The following is a 17846-nucleotide window of genomic DNA, read 5'->3' on the forward strand; positions in this document are numbered from 1 at the left end:
AGGAAAGGAGAGAGGGACAGAGAAAAAGAGAGACACGGAGAAGGGATTAACATAAAATTGAAGAAGCCAATGTTAATGCCATCTGGTTGGAGACTACCGAGATGGAATACAAGCATTGTCCCTGCAATTTGCAGTGATCTCGGTTTGGCAGTACGAGTCCAAGGAGAAACATGTCAGTCTGGCAAACATCTGTGTGGTTGGTGAGTTGGGGTGCCTCTAGAAGAACCTAGACTAATTCTTGGTTAAATTCAATGTGCATCAATCAGAAAGTAAGTCCATTACAATTCTTGGAGAGTTCTACTATGTTAAAAAGTACTACAAAAGCAAGTTATTGTCATTGACAATGTGATCTTCAGGATTGATTTTGATCACTAAGAAAATCTAAGACAGTTATTTATGTTATTTTGTCTCTCTCAATCACCAGGAGTAACATTTACTCTCAGTAAACTTGGTGGATATTCAGAAATATTTTTAATCTGCATTTTAGAGCTCAAATTAGGTGTGAGGTTGACTTTAGCCTCAGAATTTTGAACCCTAACCCTAAAGATGCAAAAAAAAAAATGCATTTATTTCAAGAATATTTACAGTCAGTCTTGGGACTTTTTTTCTACCAGATATTTTTTTTAAATGTATTTTAATCTTTAATTTTTTTTTAATAAAGAGATTGGAAATACATAGCCACAAAAGATCCTGCTCTTTATAATTAATTAAAAAAATACTTTATTACAGGCCTGTTCACCTTCTCTCAAATCTAATTCTGACAATCATAATTTCATCATTTCCATGGTTAAAGATACCATTAATCTGGGTAACATTGCATTATTGGGATCTGATGACGAATTACCATTACCAAGAACCATGATACATCTAGAATGTAATATAAACTCAATTACTTTCTCGTCTGATTACCTTTTATTCATAACCAATCATCCTGACCTTTGCCCTGCACACAATGCTGCGTATTCATTTTCTTTTATCTTTTCCTGTTAAAATAAATCTAATCTTAAAGCTGAGTAGTGTTTTTGTTTTAAACAATAGTAGATGTTACATTGAATGATCACTGAGTAGTGATCACTCAGTGTAACAATCTACTATTGTTTAAAACAAAATAATTAGATTTCAATAATTCGACAATTTGCACAAAAGCAACAACTGCTTTCAACCAAATTACTTCAGTCAATTTGGAACAGAATCTCAAACCATTTTATGAATTAATAAACAGATTAGGAACTGGTCTTCCTACCTAGGCTGTGTTGATTTGAAGTCTACCAAAACTGTTTTAACCTCTTCAACTGCATTTCCATCTGATGGAGTATCGGGTGTTGTTACGACAACTACCTCCTCCACATGAACGCTGACATCTGGAGTAGCCATGTGTAGAAGGTTGTAGTTTTTTGAAGCCTGTACTTTTCCCAGCTAAAAGGAAAGAAAATTTTACAAAAATGATTAACCTTGCAAAATCATACATGAATTGTCAAGACATTTGAATTAACTGGCCAAGGAGAGACAAACCTAACGCTTAAGTGACATTGGACAAAACTCCTTGGCTTTAAAACCATTGATGTGTATTTTAACTATTTTAGCCAATCAACCAGTAACCCTGATACCCATAGATGTCAAGAACTTGAAAATTTTCAGCATATACTGAAAACACATAGACCTCCACCATTCCAAGGTTCTTCTAAATCTCCTAATCTTTTTACTTAAAACAATGCCCTTTGTTTTTTTATACACCTCTACATTTCATTCAGGTCCTACAACAGTCTCCATCCAAAATATCATCCTGCTTAATATCGAGTGCAATCATGTCTTTTCATGATTTCTTGTTGACAAGAAATGTGTACTTAATTTCACTTCAGCAGTGGACTAATCTACCACAACTCCCAATTCAATGATCTTGTCTTTTAAACACATTATCTTCCTGCGCTGCCCCCTTCAGGAATCTATGGACTTATGCGCCAAGATCCTTCTGCTCCTCATTGTTGCCTCAGTGCCTAACATTCATTGTGTATATCTACATGTTAGTAACCCATCAATATTGTTCTGAAGCCTAAGCCTGTCTTCATTATCAACAATATTACTGTTTTTTTTGTGAGTATTTATTAATTAATCCTCTGAGGTTATACATACTGGTTAAAAGCATCCAATAACGAAGACTACCCTCCTTCATCCTATTGCTGTTATGGAAACACATTACGTCATCACACAAGTTATGCAGGTGACAGGATTACGTAAGCGACGCAGTAAGGGCACGATTTAGTTGTGTGTACACCATCTTGTTGAAAATAAAGTGTGCTAACTGTTCAACAAAGAACTGACTAAATTAATGCAGACACGACAGACTGACAATGAAGATTTTTAAAAATCCAAACTCCGGACGATGGAATCTACAGGGTTTCAGCTCAAAAGAAATCAGGAGTTAAGGGAATTTCATCGAAATTAACGTCAAAAGACAACGGGAGGAAAGCAAGTATTTAGCAGCAAGAGAAAATGGCAGAAAGATGTTTTGGAGAATATAAAGAGACCGAAAACCGGCATGATTATGTGGACATGATGTGAGAGATACTGAGATCCACAAGAAAAAACTGGCACTGTTTTTAAGTGAAGTAGGAAGCAGAACATATTGATCAAGACTTTAGAGGCATCAAAAAAAAAATTCCAAGTCTTATAAGGACTTGAGTAACTTGGTTGGAGAACATCTATCACCAAAAGCATCAGTAATTGCCAAAAGATTTAAATTTTACACCAGAAAACAAAAATCTGGGGAAACAGTTAGTTAATATCTGGCTGAATGGCATAAGCTGTCCAAAACATGTAATTTTGGTACCTTTTTGGAAGAAGCATTGAGAGACATTTGGTGATCAGGTTAGCAACGGTCAGGCCCAACAAAAATGTTAAGTGCAAAGGAATTAGACATAGCACTGAGATTCAAAATGGCCTAACATAATACCGAGATTATACAGGGGAGCATGTGGTCAAGAAAATGGACCAACGAGAATGTTTCCGGAGTGGGAAGAATAATCACAGCCCTAGCAACTGTTTTTTCAAAGATGCTAAATGTTCCTTATGTGATAAAGTGGGGCAAGATGCCCAGGATGGAATGAAAAGAAAGAGAACCACAGGAGGATGAAAATCCCACCATTGAGGTATAAGAAATAATCTTCTCAAGTTAAAAACCTTAGGGGAGATGAAGAAAGTGAGCCAGAGTAGCAAAGTGACTCCAAAAAAGAAGAAACAGTGTCAGTGCATTACATCCGCATCTTAAGTAATCACGTTGGAAATTCTGGTTCGAATGAAAATCAATAATGAAAATAAAATGTGCTCACTGTTCAACAAAGAAGTGACTAAATTAATGTGAACATGACAATTACCATACAAATTCTGGATCCAATCCACTAACCTGCACTGGATCCCTGGGGTTCCAACCATTTTGGCCTGTCTGTCATGTGAAATGTTGTCAAAGACCTCACTAAGATCCATGCATACCATATCAACTGCACTCTCCTTGATGCATTCTCACTGGTTATTCATTCCTCCTTATTTTGGTCAGTCAGTATCCCCCATCTAAAAAAAACTATGATCAATCTAATTAATTAATTAATCCTGCCTTTCCAATCTTTATCAAAGCCTCATTTACTTCCATGCCTCCAATAGCAGTCTGCAATGTACCTCATCAGGTCTTGTATATTTATTCACCTACCAGCCCCCTAAGATATCTAAAACCTCATTCAAGAGGTCATCATCCCCAAATTCTCCAACTATAAAGCCTTATTGACTACAGATGAGATACCATAAAACTCTGATAGTCCAGTATCTAACTATGAGGAAATCCCGATAATTTGGCACCTAATTCACCAAGAAATGCTTGCTGTCTTCCATTTCTGTTTGCCTGGTTCCTGAGGTCCCTCTGACACTCATGGGTCTCAGTTCCCACACTTCCTTTCAATTTACAAGACTATATTGTGTAATATTTTTGAAAAAGGACAAATATCATCCAAGAGTCTGAAAAATCTGTGAACACACCACCACTAAAATCTCAACTGTCAGATGATCGGATACCATCATTTTAAACTTTGGCTACCTCTTCTAACTCCATGCACAGATTGTCCATTTGATCTCCAACAGGCTCAAATCTTTCACTGGCTATCCTTTTGTCCTTCATATGCTTTGGCATTTTCCTTAATGTTGTTTGCCAGGGATATATGGCACCCTCTCTCCTTTGCCTTCCCAATAAGTACCCAGAACGATTTCTATATTCCTGTTGGGCCTTCCCCATTTTCTTTCCACTGAGCTGCCAGTTATTCACCTACATAAATGCCCCTCCATCTCCTGCTAACTATTAGGAGTCCTATCATACTTGTCCAGCAAAGTGATCAAAAGCTGTATTTGTCGATCTAATTTAAAGAGCCTTCTAGGATCTCCTCTTTCATTTTTGCACTAAGGGTCTATTTTACTACAATATTACCTTCACTTTTACACTACCCTCACTTTTTCACCTCTTTTCACACCTGGAGATTCTCTACAATGAAATGCTGAGATGCTAATCCTGTCCTGTCAATCACATGACTATAAAATGAAAACTATCATATTGCCATGAATGAATTCCGTGAAATAAAATCAAATCGGATATTATTTGTTGTCATGTAAAAAACCAGACATGTCTTCTTCTTTGGCTTGGCTTCGCGGATGAAGATTTATGGAGGGGGTAAATGTCCACGTCAGCTGCAGGCTCGTTTGTGGCTGACAAGTCCGATGCGGGACAGGCAGACACGGTTGCAGCGGTTGCAGGGGAAAATTGGTGGGTTGGGTGTTGGGTGTTTCCTCCTTTGCCTTTTGTCAGTGAGGTGGGCTCTGTGGTCTTCTTCCAAGGAGGCTGCTGCCCGCCCAACCTTTAGCGTGCCACAAGGCGGACATTGCCCAGCACCACTTGCAGCAGAGAAAGAGAAGCAAAAAGAGTCCCCCAATGTCTGCGGATTCGCCAACACTCCCACAGTGCTGGTGCCCTTCCTGCCCTCAGTACCCTCTCAAATCCTGCTTCTGATATCGGTTCTTATAAGCCAGTCTCCAGCAGCCTGAAGTGAGCCCTTTGACCTCAAGTGGCCAGCAGCCCACATGCCATGTGGATTCCTTGCCTGCAAGTCACTGCCTGTGTGAGTCCTTCAGCTGTAGGGCCCCTCAGTGGTCCGTCACCATGCTCATCTCCAATGCTTCTCCTTCTCACCGGGTGGGACGGGGTGGGGGGTGTGAAAGGTGTGATTTTTTTCCCTTGTATTCCTTCCATGCATCTTATTATACGTACATTTTCCACACTGGATTGACTTGGTCTTCCTTCTGTATTTGACTACACCTCCCTCGGTTAACTATACATTTACTCTCTCACCCCCTCCTCTGTAAAAAGTTTAAACTCTCCCCATCTGCAGCAACACTGCACCTAAACAATAACCTCAGTGCTTTTCATGAGTGGCCAATTCTACCTAAAACTCAAACTATTACTTCAAATCAAATCAAAATAGAAACAGAAAAAATGCTGGAAACACACGGATCAGGCAAATTCTGTGGACAGAGAAACACCTATATTATAAATGAGGAAAACAAATGAGCTTTAAATATACAGAATTGGTGGGTGATTTAATTGTTTATGGAGCCACCTGGTTGATAAGTTAATGAGGGCAGTTAGACAGGAACAAAACAAATAAAGGGACATGTTAACATTATGAAATGCAGTTCAAAGCTGCTATTGAAAACTGAAACCAATAGGAAAATGCTTAAAATGATCAGTTTTCTTAGGCAGAAAAAAGCCAGAATTAATATTATGAATGGATAGTCTGATCACAGAATTGACTAATTCTGATACAAAAAAAATCAAAATTATCTGAAATTTTTGAATTCAATAATAATTTCCAAAACCTGCAATGTGCTCTAACAGAAGATGAGGTGCTATTTCTCAAGTTGTATTCAAATTACAACAAAATCACAGAGCAGGTCGGTAAGAGTTGCAGTGAAAACAAAAAAAAAGATAAGCACTTGAATCTTAAATCAGAGCCCAGAGCTCTTAAGGAGGACTCATAAAGAAAAGCTGTGGAATGAAGTCACTTAGAACACGAAGAATGATATTGCAATGGGGACCATTAAAGATTTACTGACATTAGACCACGAAGCAGAAGTTGGAGCTGAAATAACTCCATCCCCTGGGGGTCAAGACATCTTTTCAAAAGACACTGATGTCAGATAGTTGCCACAGTTGATACTGGAATCATAACGACGTGGCACAAGTTCACAAATCTAATACGAGTAGACAGGTGAATGAAACTTTAAATGCTGTATCCTACAAACTAAATGAAAACTAGAGACACTTGTCAATACAACTCCCACTCCATTTCTCGCTGTTTAGAGTGACAGGCATTTATTTTGCCTACTTGGACTTTCTAAATGAAATACTAAATTACTCAGTTTTCCTTCATAACAACAATTATATAAAAGTATGATTGCAATATCATTTGTTACTGCATTTTAATTTTAATGTGTCCTTAATATTTTATAACTGAAAGTCAGTCGACACTCGGGAGACGTCAGAGAAATTTAAACCAAAGATAAAATTCAGAAGGGTAAATTTCTTCACTATTTTAAGAAAGAACAGTTCAAATTATTTTTTTAAATGAGAAAACTCAGGTTTCAGTAACTTATGCAATTTCTTTTCCTCTAATACTTTTCCCCAATTTCTACATTCTTTGAAGAATTCTTCATAATCTGCTTGCTAAGTCCCTGTTAAGTTTTACTTTCAATTGCAAGGTTATATCCCAAAAACAGAGTAGTTGACGTGACTGCCTCCCAATGACATTTTACAAATACAAATGCGGATCAGAGATTAGACAAAATTAATATTCTATACAATACTATCAATGATGTCCATGATGAAAAAAAATATTTTCTTTCCTCAGTAATAGCATGACAATTAGGCAGAAACATACTGCTTCAGTGATCCACAGAATTCATTTTCTGAAGGGCCTCTTTTGCTTTTCCACCTGTTATCAGTGGGGACACCGGGCCAGTGATGCTTCTTTTGGTGCATTTATGACAAGTAAAATTGATAAATTTTATGTATTTATGCACATGACATTAAAGGATTCTTAAATCTTGAAAACAAGAGCTGTGGTGTTAATGACTTCTCCACACAGAAATTATGATATCACCCAATCAAGAACATGAAGAAGAAGAAATTTAATTCACGTAGGCAGGCTTGTCGAGATTGTCCATTAATGCAGAATTTCCACAAAAAAAAACTTGACACCTTACCCTTCCCGCATTCAGCATTCCTAAAATTTCTTCAATAAAGAAACAAGTATCAAGGAACAATTAAGAGACATCAAAGCACATACCTTTCATTCCTGACTGACAACCCCATTCCTTATCCTCTTGGCACATAAGCAAGCACATAATCCAAGGAGACACGAACAGCTGCCAAAATGAGATTGGGATGACAATGGGAGAGTTGACAACATGCTACTTCTGCCCAACTAAGGTGGCCACAGTTCAAGAATGCACACAAGGCAGGATTGCAAGAATTAGCATTGACTGTTGTGCAGTAACAAGTTTGCCCTCAAGGAAGGGCTGCCAATTGAAAAGGTTAAAGAGAAGGCAGAGATTATAAAGAATACTCAAATTGCAGGATTACAACATCAAGCGACATTAATTCATACAAAATCTTGCTCATTTACAATATTAAAGAACAATAATATAAATACAGAAAAATATTCCACTTTAACTTTAACATAAAATTTGCTGTGGGATTATGGAGTTCTGCTCACAACCAAGACCATAGAGAACACGCTCTCTTGGAGGAATTCGGTGAGTCAAGTAGAATCAGTGGGAGAAAAAGAACGATCAACATTACAGACCAAACCCCTTCATCCAGACTGAGACTGCAGAGGATCGATAAATAGCATAATGAGGATAGGGTGGGAGAGGTTTGACAGAGACCAGTCCGCAACATCCATGGAGAGAAATGATCTGTCAACATTTCAGGTCAGGATTTTAAAAAATCAAGACAAAGGCCTGCACTGAAACACTGACGATTTCTTTCCTTGGTTTCTGTCTGGCCTACTGAGTCCATCCTAGACAGCCTGATCTCTGCCCTCGTGCTGCATAGATTGGTGCAAATGAGAGAAAGTTAAACCCCTGATGTGTGGCATCTTCTGGGTGGTTTGTCCATTAACAAAGTATCATTAGCTCATGATACTTTTACATAACGGGGAGAGCAGCAGCAAGAATGGGTGAGCTTCAGCTATGTGATTAATGAAACAATGACAGAAAAGATTCTATCTTTCTATGTTTTAGAAAGGTACCAAGGCTTAGGTCAGTAAGGCAGGCATAATTTGGAAAGCGGAGATAAATTCAACATAGACATTATATGCCATTTTAAGTTCATAAAAGATAAACTGTCAATAAAATAAGTGTACAACCAATATTAGTGGTAAGTCAGAAATATATGAAAAAAGATTACATTAGAACGGGCTATTTAAGCTTAGCTTTCAAAATTTCATTTCAATATATGATATATCTTATGTACACGATGTACAAGATATGCTATACTTTTTGAGGTGTCTGAGGAGATTCGGTATGTCACCCAAGACTCTCATAAACTTCTACAGGTGTACCGTGGAGAGCATCCTGGCTGGTTGCATCCCTGTCTGGTATGAAGGTGCCATCTCTCAGGACAAAAATAAACTCCAGAGGGTTGTTAACTCTGCCTGCGACGTCAGAGGCATCAGATTTCCCTTCGTCGAAGACATCTACGTGAGGTGGTGTCTTAAAAAAGCAGCCTCCATCCTCAAAGACCCCCACCACCCAGGCCTTCACTCTGCTACCATCAGAAGGAAAGGTACAGGAGCCTAAAGATGAGCACTTTGATGAGACCGCTTCTTCTATCAAATTCCTGAATGATCAAAGAACCAAAGGTACTGCCTTACTTTTTGTGCACTATTTTAATTATTATTTTATTTTTTATAGCAATATCGAAAGGCAATTATAATATGTATGCTTGCAATACGACGCTCCTGCAAAACACCAAATTTCATGACTTGTTCATGACAATAAATCCTGATTCTGATGAACGGTATTTAGGGGAAGTGCAGATCGATGCGTTACATAGGCACCCTGCTCACTATGTGGAGATTTGCACTTTTGACTAATAGGCAGGGTCTGAAGAAACTGGCAATCAGTATCAACACCACTGACCTCCAATTATAATAAACTCTATTTATGGGTGACTTTGAAACACACTAGGCTAATATCAATTCCCTCTTAGTGGAGCCTGATATGAAGTTATGCATTAGAACTATAGTCAGACAGTAAATCAGACAATTTGCCCATCCTCATTAATCCTATTTGCCCACATTAGGGTTGTATCATTCTACATTTTCTTCTCCTCCAGTGTGGTTTATGCTATTCATATGCATATTTCTGTCTAAGCAAAAATATCATTTCAGTATTCAACATTGGGGTGGAATAATGTCATGGACCAAGTGTTTCCCCCATTTTACCCACTTGTTCTCTGTTCTGGAGAGATATGCAAGTGGTCATGTCTAGCAACATTCCACATACTCTCCCCCTCACACCATGAAGCTACTAATAAAATTAATTCAAGATTCACAGAGGAAATGCTACATCTGATAGCTTAAAAACAAATGATCTCAAAGCAAGGGAAATTGGAACTTCCTCACAAGGGTAATACGAGGTCTGAAATAATCAGTGGAAGGACAAAACATAAATCTATAAAATATACATCCTTTTTGAGCAAAGTGCATGTGTGGCTCCAATGTTCTGTATCAAAATACACTCATGAACTTTGTTTCAGGTCTTTTGCTCATTATCCTTCAAACTGAGCAGAAACATTATAAAATATACATCTCTACACATATGTTTTTATAAATCAGAGTTAATTACTGTATTTATTTAATATTAAAGCAACTGGCTAAAAACGTTCATTACAGATAATTTCTACCTTGAGTTTACTGGAAGTCTGATCCCAAGCACTCGTCTTTAATCACACCCCTCAAGCTGAAAGTTATTACTTGTGCTGGATGGATGAGTGATAAGCTTGAACTAATATATTCAGCCACTGACAGAAGATGAGTTATGACAAAGATGGGAATCAGTATTGGTGATCAAAACTGGTCTGATTTATGCCGGGACTGTATGACAAATACAATAAATGTAAGCTATAGATTGGTGCAATATAATTTTTTGCACCAGCTACATCTCACAATGCAAAAATTAAATAAATTAAAATCAGGCATTTTGGATCAATGTTTTAGATGCGTTGGGATAGGAAATTATTTTAAGCACTCAACTTGGACATGTACCAAGGTAAGATCTTTTTCGATAGATCTGGGGAAATTCAGAGGAATTCAATTTCCACAGAACCCAGAGGTATTCTTACTGGGAAATATTGTCGGTATAAGACCTAAAATGAGGTTGTCCCAACTTCAAACAATATTTGTCAAGATCACATTGACAGTGGCCAGAATATGTATAGCGGTTACTTGGAAGTCTGATTCCCATCTAAGTATAGCTCGTTGGATTGCGGAAATGCATAGCTGTGTTCCCTTGAGAAGATAACCGATAGTTCTTAAAAATATGGCTGCCGTATTTACAAAATGTAGGTGCAAATCTTTAATGGTGCCCTATCTCACCCATAAGACCAATGCTAGCAGCTCCTCAAGATCCAGGTAAATTTTGAAATGTGAAATTTGTGGGGTAGATGACAGATCCCCGACAATCCCTAGTTCTCTCTTTCTTCTTCACTTTTCTTTGGGACTTACTACCTTTCTTTCTTTCTTTACTAACTTTTCATGGGAGGGTGGGGAAATTATAGCCATCATGTATCATAGATCATTACTTTTACTCTGTATTCAATTTTTTCCTGTTTTTGTTGATTGCATGTTTGGCTTTAAAAATTTAAATGTTAAAAAAAATTCAGTCTGTGGTCATTTCCGTTGACTTAGAATTGTTTATTCAATTGGAACATCCCTGTGATATTAACAGGTGCTAATAATATATAACTTGAAAATAAACATTCCCTTTATATTGAAAAAAACTTGGTAGGCCAAGAGCTTGATTCTGTACTGTACTTGAGACACAAAGGTGAATTAATTACCTTTAGTCTGAGTGCATTTTATTTTTCTTACAGAAATCTTGCAAGTAAAAATATATGTAGATGTCTCAAGCAGTCACTATTTACTATTCTAGACTAAATTCTTGAGATATTTGACCACTATGCAGCAATTTGACCATGGACCTTCTGCTGCCAGGAATATAATCTGACCATGACCAAAGTTTACATTGGTGGGCAGTTCTCTCCAGTCTGCCCTCTGACAAAATTATCTGCTGAAACACAAGAATGAAAAATTCAAACTTAATACTGTACACTCTAATCTTTACAGATTTTTTAAAAATCTGTGTACAAGTCTAGTTGAATGGCACCATAATACACTTTTTAAACCTGTATTTACTGGCATTAGATCAAAGAGTTTCAAAGGCTCTTATTTGTTGGTAAATGTCTGTTTAAACCAATTGCATAGTTACCATACCCATAGAATGGCACCATTCCCCCAGCTTATTAAATGGATTCAGCTGCTAAATTCAATGCAGAACCAAAAATGGTCAAAATACACAGCAATTATCATAATATTTTAGGTGAATGATCTTCATCAGAACTGGAGAAAATGGAAGATGTGTGCTCTGTCAATATAGAAAGGAAAATACGTAAAGGAACTCGGAGACATTGCTGGAAATCTTACAATTTAAATTTAAATTTAGACACAAAGCAATTTCAGGCCCTTTCAGCCCACGAGCCCATGCAAACCAATTGACCTACTATACCCACTATTTAATTTTTTGGAATTTTTTTATTCTGACAAATTGGATCGTCCATGATGAACAGATTTAGAATTGAAATGTATATAGCAGTATTCAGTGGCCTCTTTATTGGGTATCTCTCTTCCATTTAGTTTTTCCAAGATAAATAAGAATATATCTAATCCAATATTCAAATATACATTGTGAATTTGGTTCCAATTTAGGAATTTTTTTAAAAATTAAAAAAAATTGTTTTATCTAGTGGTATCTCACTATTTTTTTGACCATCAATTATTGATGGTCTATTTATTTCTTTTGCAAATTTATTTAAGGAAGGTTGTTTAATGTCTTTTAAACACCTGGCAAGTAAATATGACTTACCAAATTTCTTTTTAGATATTTACAGATTAGAATTTTCTACTGGACTTTCCATTTGTATATCCACCAGATCTAGTTCAGAATCAGAATTTATTGTCATGAGCAAGTCATAAAATTCATTGTTTTGCAGCAGGGTCAGAGAGCAAATCTACAGATTGTAATCATTTTACAACATTACGAAAAAAAACAATAATAATACACGAAAAGTAAGGCATTGTCTGGTTCATTGATTATTCAGGAATCTGATGGCAGCAGGGAAGAAGCTGTCCTCATGCCATTGATTGTTCATCTTTAGGCTCTTGTACCTTTTCCCCAATGGTAGCATGGTACCAATGGGCTGGGTGGTGAGGGTCTTTGAGGATAGAGGTGCTTTTTAAGATACCACCTCATGTAGATGTCCTCGATGGAGTTCACTCCACTGGTGCCCGTTATGTTGCAGGCTGAGTTAACAACCCTATGGAGTTTATTTCTTTTCCTGAGAGTTGCACCTCCACACCAGGCAGAGATGCAACCAACCAAAATGTTCTCCACAGTAAACCTGTAGATTACAAGAGTTTTCGGTGACATATCGAACATCCTTAGATAGCTCACAAAGTATTGCCACGGGTGAGCCTACTTTGTGATTGCATCAACATAGAGGCTCCAGGATAGATACTCAGAGATGCTTGACCCTCGCCACTTCTGAGCCCTCGATGAGGACGGGGTCATGTTCCCCTGACTTCCTCCTGAAGTCCACAATCATCTCCTTGGTTTTCCTGACGTTCAGTGCTAAGTTATTGTCGTTACACCATTCAACAAGCTGATCTATCTCCCTCCTGTACGTTTCTTCATTGCAGTTTGTGATTCTGCTGCCAGCTGTAGTGTCATCAGAAAACTTTTAGATGGCACTGGAATTGTGTCTGGCCACACAGGATTGGGTGTATAATGAATAGAGCAGTTGGCTAAGCATACATCCTTGGGGTGCACCTGTGTTGATGATCAGTGAGGATGTGGATACCTTGTTTCCAATTCACACTGACTACGGTCTTCCAATGAGAAAATCAAGGATACAGATGCAGAGTGGGGTACAGAGGCCTAGAGTTTGTAGCTTCTTGACCAGCACTGAGAGAATAATGGTACTGAAGTCCATACTTCATGTATGTATGAATTGCAGTTTTCGAGGTGATCCAGAGCTGAGTGAAGAGCCAGCGTTATTGCAACTGCTGTGGAGCAATTGTGACGATAGGCGAATTGCATTGGATCCAGATCTTTACTTAGGTATGTGCTCATTTTGGCCATATACAGCCTCTCGAAGCATTTCATCACAGTAGAAGTTAGTGCTACTGGGCAGTAGTCATTGAGGCAGCCCATGCTACTCTTCTTAGGTATTTGGATGATTGATGCCCTTTTCAAGCTGTAGGAACCTCTGATTGCCACGAGAAGTTGAAAATGTCCGTGGCTAGTTGGTTGGTTGCTTGCAGATTTTCAGTACCATGCCAGGTATGCCATTAGGGCCTGACGCCTTGCAAGAGTTCACCCTCTTGAATGATGTTCTGACATCACCCTCAGAGGCAGATATCACAGAGTCCTCAGTCTTTACAGGGATAATATTTCAGTTGATAATATTTTTCAAATGAATCCTTCTCAGAAGGATTAATTGGAAATTATATGATAGAATATTGCAATTACATCCAGTACTTCATAAGATTAAAAAGGCTTCAGTATTGGAATTTGCAAGACCCTTATTGGAGGATCTATGAGACAAGATTTTAAAACTAGTAAATACATCTTCTATACATGCCCGTCATTCATTAATCCAATTCAAAGTGGTACATCATGTTCACATGTCCAAAGATAAACTGGCTTGTATCTTCTCTAATATTAACCCTACCTGCGATTGATGCAAATCTGATATTGCTACATTGACACGTTTTGTTCTTGTCCATCTTTAGAAATCTATTGGAAAGAAATTTTAATATCTTTTCCACTGTATTTCAGGTAGAGCTACAATCCAATCCAATAACTACTCTTTTTGGGGTAATTGAACCAGACACAGGGAGTTCTTCTGTACCTGTGCAATGGGTTGTGGCCTTCTCTACATTATTGGCTAGAAGAGCCAGCTTATACAAATGTAAAGAGTCTAGACCTCCAACAGTGTTTCAATAATTCTCTCATATTATGTCCTGTTTAAGTTTAGAAAAAAAATTAGAGATCATGTATTTGATTCATTGGTGAAATTTGAAGATATGTGGCGACCTTCTATGTCTTATTTTCTTTTGATGTAAATGTTTTTAATGTGATTATATATACTCACTCTTTCAGATAAGATATAGTCTTACCTTTGTTTTTTGATTCACGGTAGGTATCAAAAGCTACAAAATATTTGTTACCTTCAAAATAAGATGCTCAGATTTTTTTTTTGGTTAATTTTTTTTTAATGGAGTAGGTTAGGTGTTTTGTTCATATATATATATCTTGATATATACATATATGACACACACATGTGATATTGTATTTTCAGTTTTGTTCTTTTTCTTCATTGTATTGTATTTATTTTTCTTCATTATACTGTATTTCATTTTATTATTAAAAAATTGAAAAAGAAAGGAGTGAGATAGATCAACTAGTTGAGTGGTGTCACAACAACATTGCACTTAACATCTGAGAAACTAAGGAACTGATTGTGGACTTCAGGAAGGAAAAGCCAGGAGAGCACAAACCAGTCCTCAAGGAGACAGCAGTGAAGAGGGCAAGAAGATTCAGATTCCTGGGTGTCATCATCTCTGAAGACCTATCCAGGGACCATCATGTCAATGTAATCATGAAGGAAGGCTATATTTCATTAGGAGTTTGAGGAGATTTGGTATATCGTCAAAGTAGTTCGCAAATTTCTACAGGTGTACAGTGCATTCTGCAATAGATCTGAATAAACAGGAATCCTTAGTTTAATCTTAAAACTATATTTTATCTAGATATAGTTTAATAAGTTACTTTGGGTGGTTACAGGGCACAAAGACAACACATTAGCATTTTAAATACATGTGGTTCTTCCAGATAGAAGACAGAAGCCGGTTTGAGACAAAAATGGATGCTAAAAGAAATTAGAATTAAGAAGATAAAGGATTTATGATGTTTCTTGAGATATTGGAAACAATAGGTGTTATTTCAGAAGCACCTGTATGAACACACAGCCATTTTAGATGTGAGGAAAGCAGACTTCTGAGACACGTGGCCTTAAATACTTTTAGCACATTTGTGTCAAAAGACCTTATAAGCTTCAAAGATAGAAATGATGTCATGTACCATGTGACATGAGAAAGTGGCTGGAAATATATTATCCAATTCAGATATTTTTGAATCCGTTAAGTTTGGAGAGTACAGAAGTCAAAATACTGTGACATACATAGGAGTTTGAACCTTGTGGAAGACAGGGTTGAATTACAGTAACCAAAATAAGTGCTGTTAAGTGTTACTTTTAAGAAAAGGGGAATACAGATTAAGTGGGTTTTGAAATAAGGATGACCACTTCATTGTCTCCTTGGAAAAGAGAACAGAATTCTACTGGGTCCATTTTTGTATGGCCACTTTGTTTAACCCTTGTCTGGGTTTGTGAATACATTGGGGAAGAAAATAGCCACATTTGCTGTCTCTTGGAAAAGATGGCAGATTCTTCATGTGGAAAACAGATTCCAAAATCTTCAGTAAAAAGATTTGATCCTGGGAAGACAGGAATTGTATTCTCCTTTACACAGAAGATACATTGGTGGCTCAGAAGATGGTCACATCCATTAAGAATGTCTCAAAACATTTCATCAAAAGAATTGTGAGTAACGAGGCCTGAAGATATGATGTTTAAAAGTGCTTTATAATTATTTCTGAACTGAAAATCTAAGATTTCCAAGCAAGATTAAAGTGATGCCAAAGTTTTAAAAATTGACTTTTTCAGAGTGGGACTTTAATTACACACATACATACACTTCACATTTGCGCATAGTTGGATTCAATTTAGAGACAAGTAAGAAATGTTATTGATAGTTTAATAAAAACTATTATTTTGAATTTACCATTGTCTGGTGAATTTTCCACTGCTGTTCCTTTGTTAGTACTAACAAGGCCCTTTAGTCCCAAATAAATATTAAAAGAGTTGTAATTTGTAACAATTGTGACTGGTTCTGGTATGGAGATGCCTTGCACAAGACAGGAACAGGCCTCAGAGGACTGTAAACTTGGCCAGGGCCGTCATGGTTATTAGACTTCACTCCATTTAGAACATCTTTAAGAGGCAGTGCCTCATGACAGCAGCTTCCATTGTCAAACCACCCAGATCATGCCCCTATTTCCATCAAGGAGGAGGTACAGGAACCTTAAGACACACACTCAACATTACAAAAACAGCTTCTTCCCCTCCACATCAGAATTCTGAATAGACAATGAACCTCAACCTTTTTTCTTTTTTAAATCTTGTATTTACAAAGTTGTAATTTACAGCATTATTCTTGCACCTTGCCAACAAATTTCACGACACATGCTCTCGTCAGTAAACCCTATTCTGAACTTTGAAATTCTCCCCACCTTGAAATATAAAGGACGTGTCATAAATAGAGTTGTTGATTTGTGCAAGATGGTTTCATCATTCTAAGCGGGGAAATGTAATACCTGCGCAATACTGATGCAGATGCTTCCAACTCCTGACTAATACTCAAAACAAGAATCTATCATGCAAACTATGCATACCCGATTCGAGTATTAAACAGACAAAAAGTGGCACTAATCATTTACAGCTTGCATTTCATTACTATGGCAGATCACACTGACATTTTCCAACCTGGAACACTCACTAATAAGGACTAATGTTTTCAAATCCAAAACTACACAAGACTCCCAGTCGCTGGAATTGCCCAGTGAAGTTTCCCCTGAATGAATAATAATTTTATGTTATTTGGGCTCATCTGATTATTATGCAGATATGATATTATGTATTTTAGTGATGGGATTTAGATTAGGTTTAGAGGTGGGTAGGTTAGGAGGGGTTTTTAGTTACTAGCTATGAGTTTTATTCATTTTTTTCTATACATCTTCAGCATATATTTGTTAATACTGTATATTGCATCGAGTCCACGCTGCTGAAGATCCAGCTGCGCTGGATGGGTCACGTCTCCAGAATGGAGGACCATCGCCTTCCCAAGATCGTGTTATATGGCGAGCTCTCCACTGGCCACCGTGACAGAGGTGCACCAAAGAAAAGGTACAAGGACTGCCTAAAGAAATCTCTTGGTGCCTGCCACATTGACCACCACCAGTGGGCTGATAACGCCTCAAACCGTGCATCTTGGCGCCTCACAGTTTGGCGGGCAGCAACCTCCTTTTGAAGAAGACCGCAGAGCCCACCTCACTGACAAAAGGCAAAGGAGGAAAAACCCAACACCCAACCCCAACCAACCAATTTTCCCCTGCAACCGCTGCAACCGTGTCTGCCTGTCCCGCATCGGACTTGTCAGCTACAAACGAGCCTGCAGCTGACGTGGACTTTTTACCCCCTCCATAAATCTTCGTCCGCGAAGCCAAGCCAAAGAAGATATTGGTTACTTATCAATCTTACTTATCCATGTCTAAACAAAAGTTTATATTCTCTA

General features: G+C 37.6%; 1 protein-coding gene across 7 annotated transcripts in view; it reads right to left on the reverse strand.

Annotated features, from left to right (window-relative positions):
- The window catches only part of gmeb2 (glucocorticoid modulatory element binding protein 2), a 54630-nt gene that overhangs the window by 35258 nt on the left and 1526 nt on the right, over window positions 1–17846 (reverse strand). For 3 of the 7 annotated variants that reach the window (XM_069883704.1, XM_069883700.1, XM_069883701.1), the window contains exon 2: window positions 1244–1416. In XM_069883704.1, coding sequence (XP_069739805.1) covers window positions 1244–1374 — 131 coding nt within the window. In that variant the 5' untranslated portion in view covers window positions 1375–1416. Of the gene's footprint in view, window positions 1–1243; window positions 1417–7376; window positions 7456–14104; window positions 14170–17846 lie in introns of all 7 variants that reach the window. The other 4 variants (XM_069883705.1, XM_069883702.1, XM_069883706.1 and 1 more) reach the window with 2 other exon arrangements.

Source organism: Narcine bancroftii, chromosome 6 (genome assembly GCF_036971445.1).
Source record: "Narcine bancroftii isolate sNarBan1 chromosome 6, sNarBan1.hap1, whole genome shotgun sequence".
In the NCBI taxonomy this organism is placed as follows: domain Eukaryota; kingdom Metazoa; phylum Chordata; class Chondrichthyes; order Torpediniformes; family Narcinidae; genus Narcine; species Narcine bancroftii.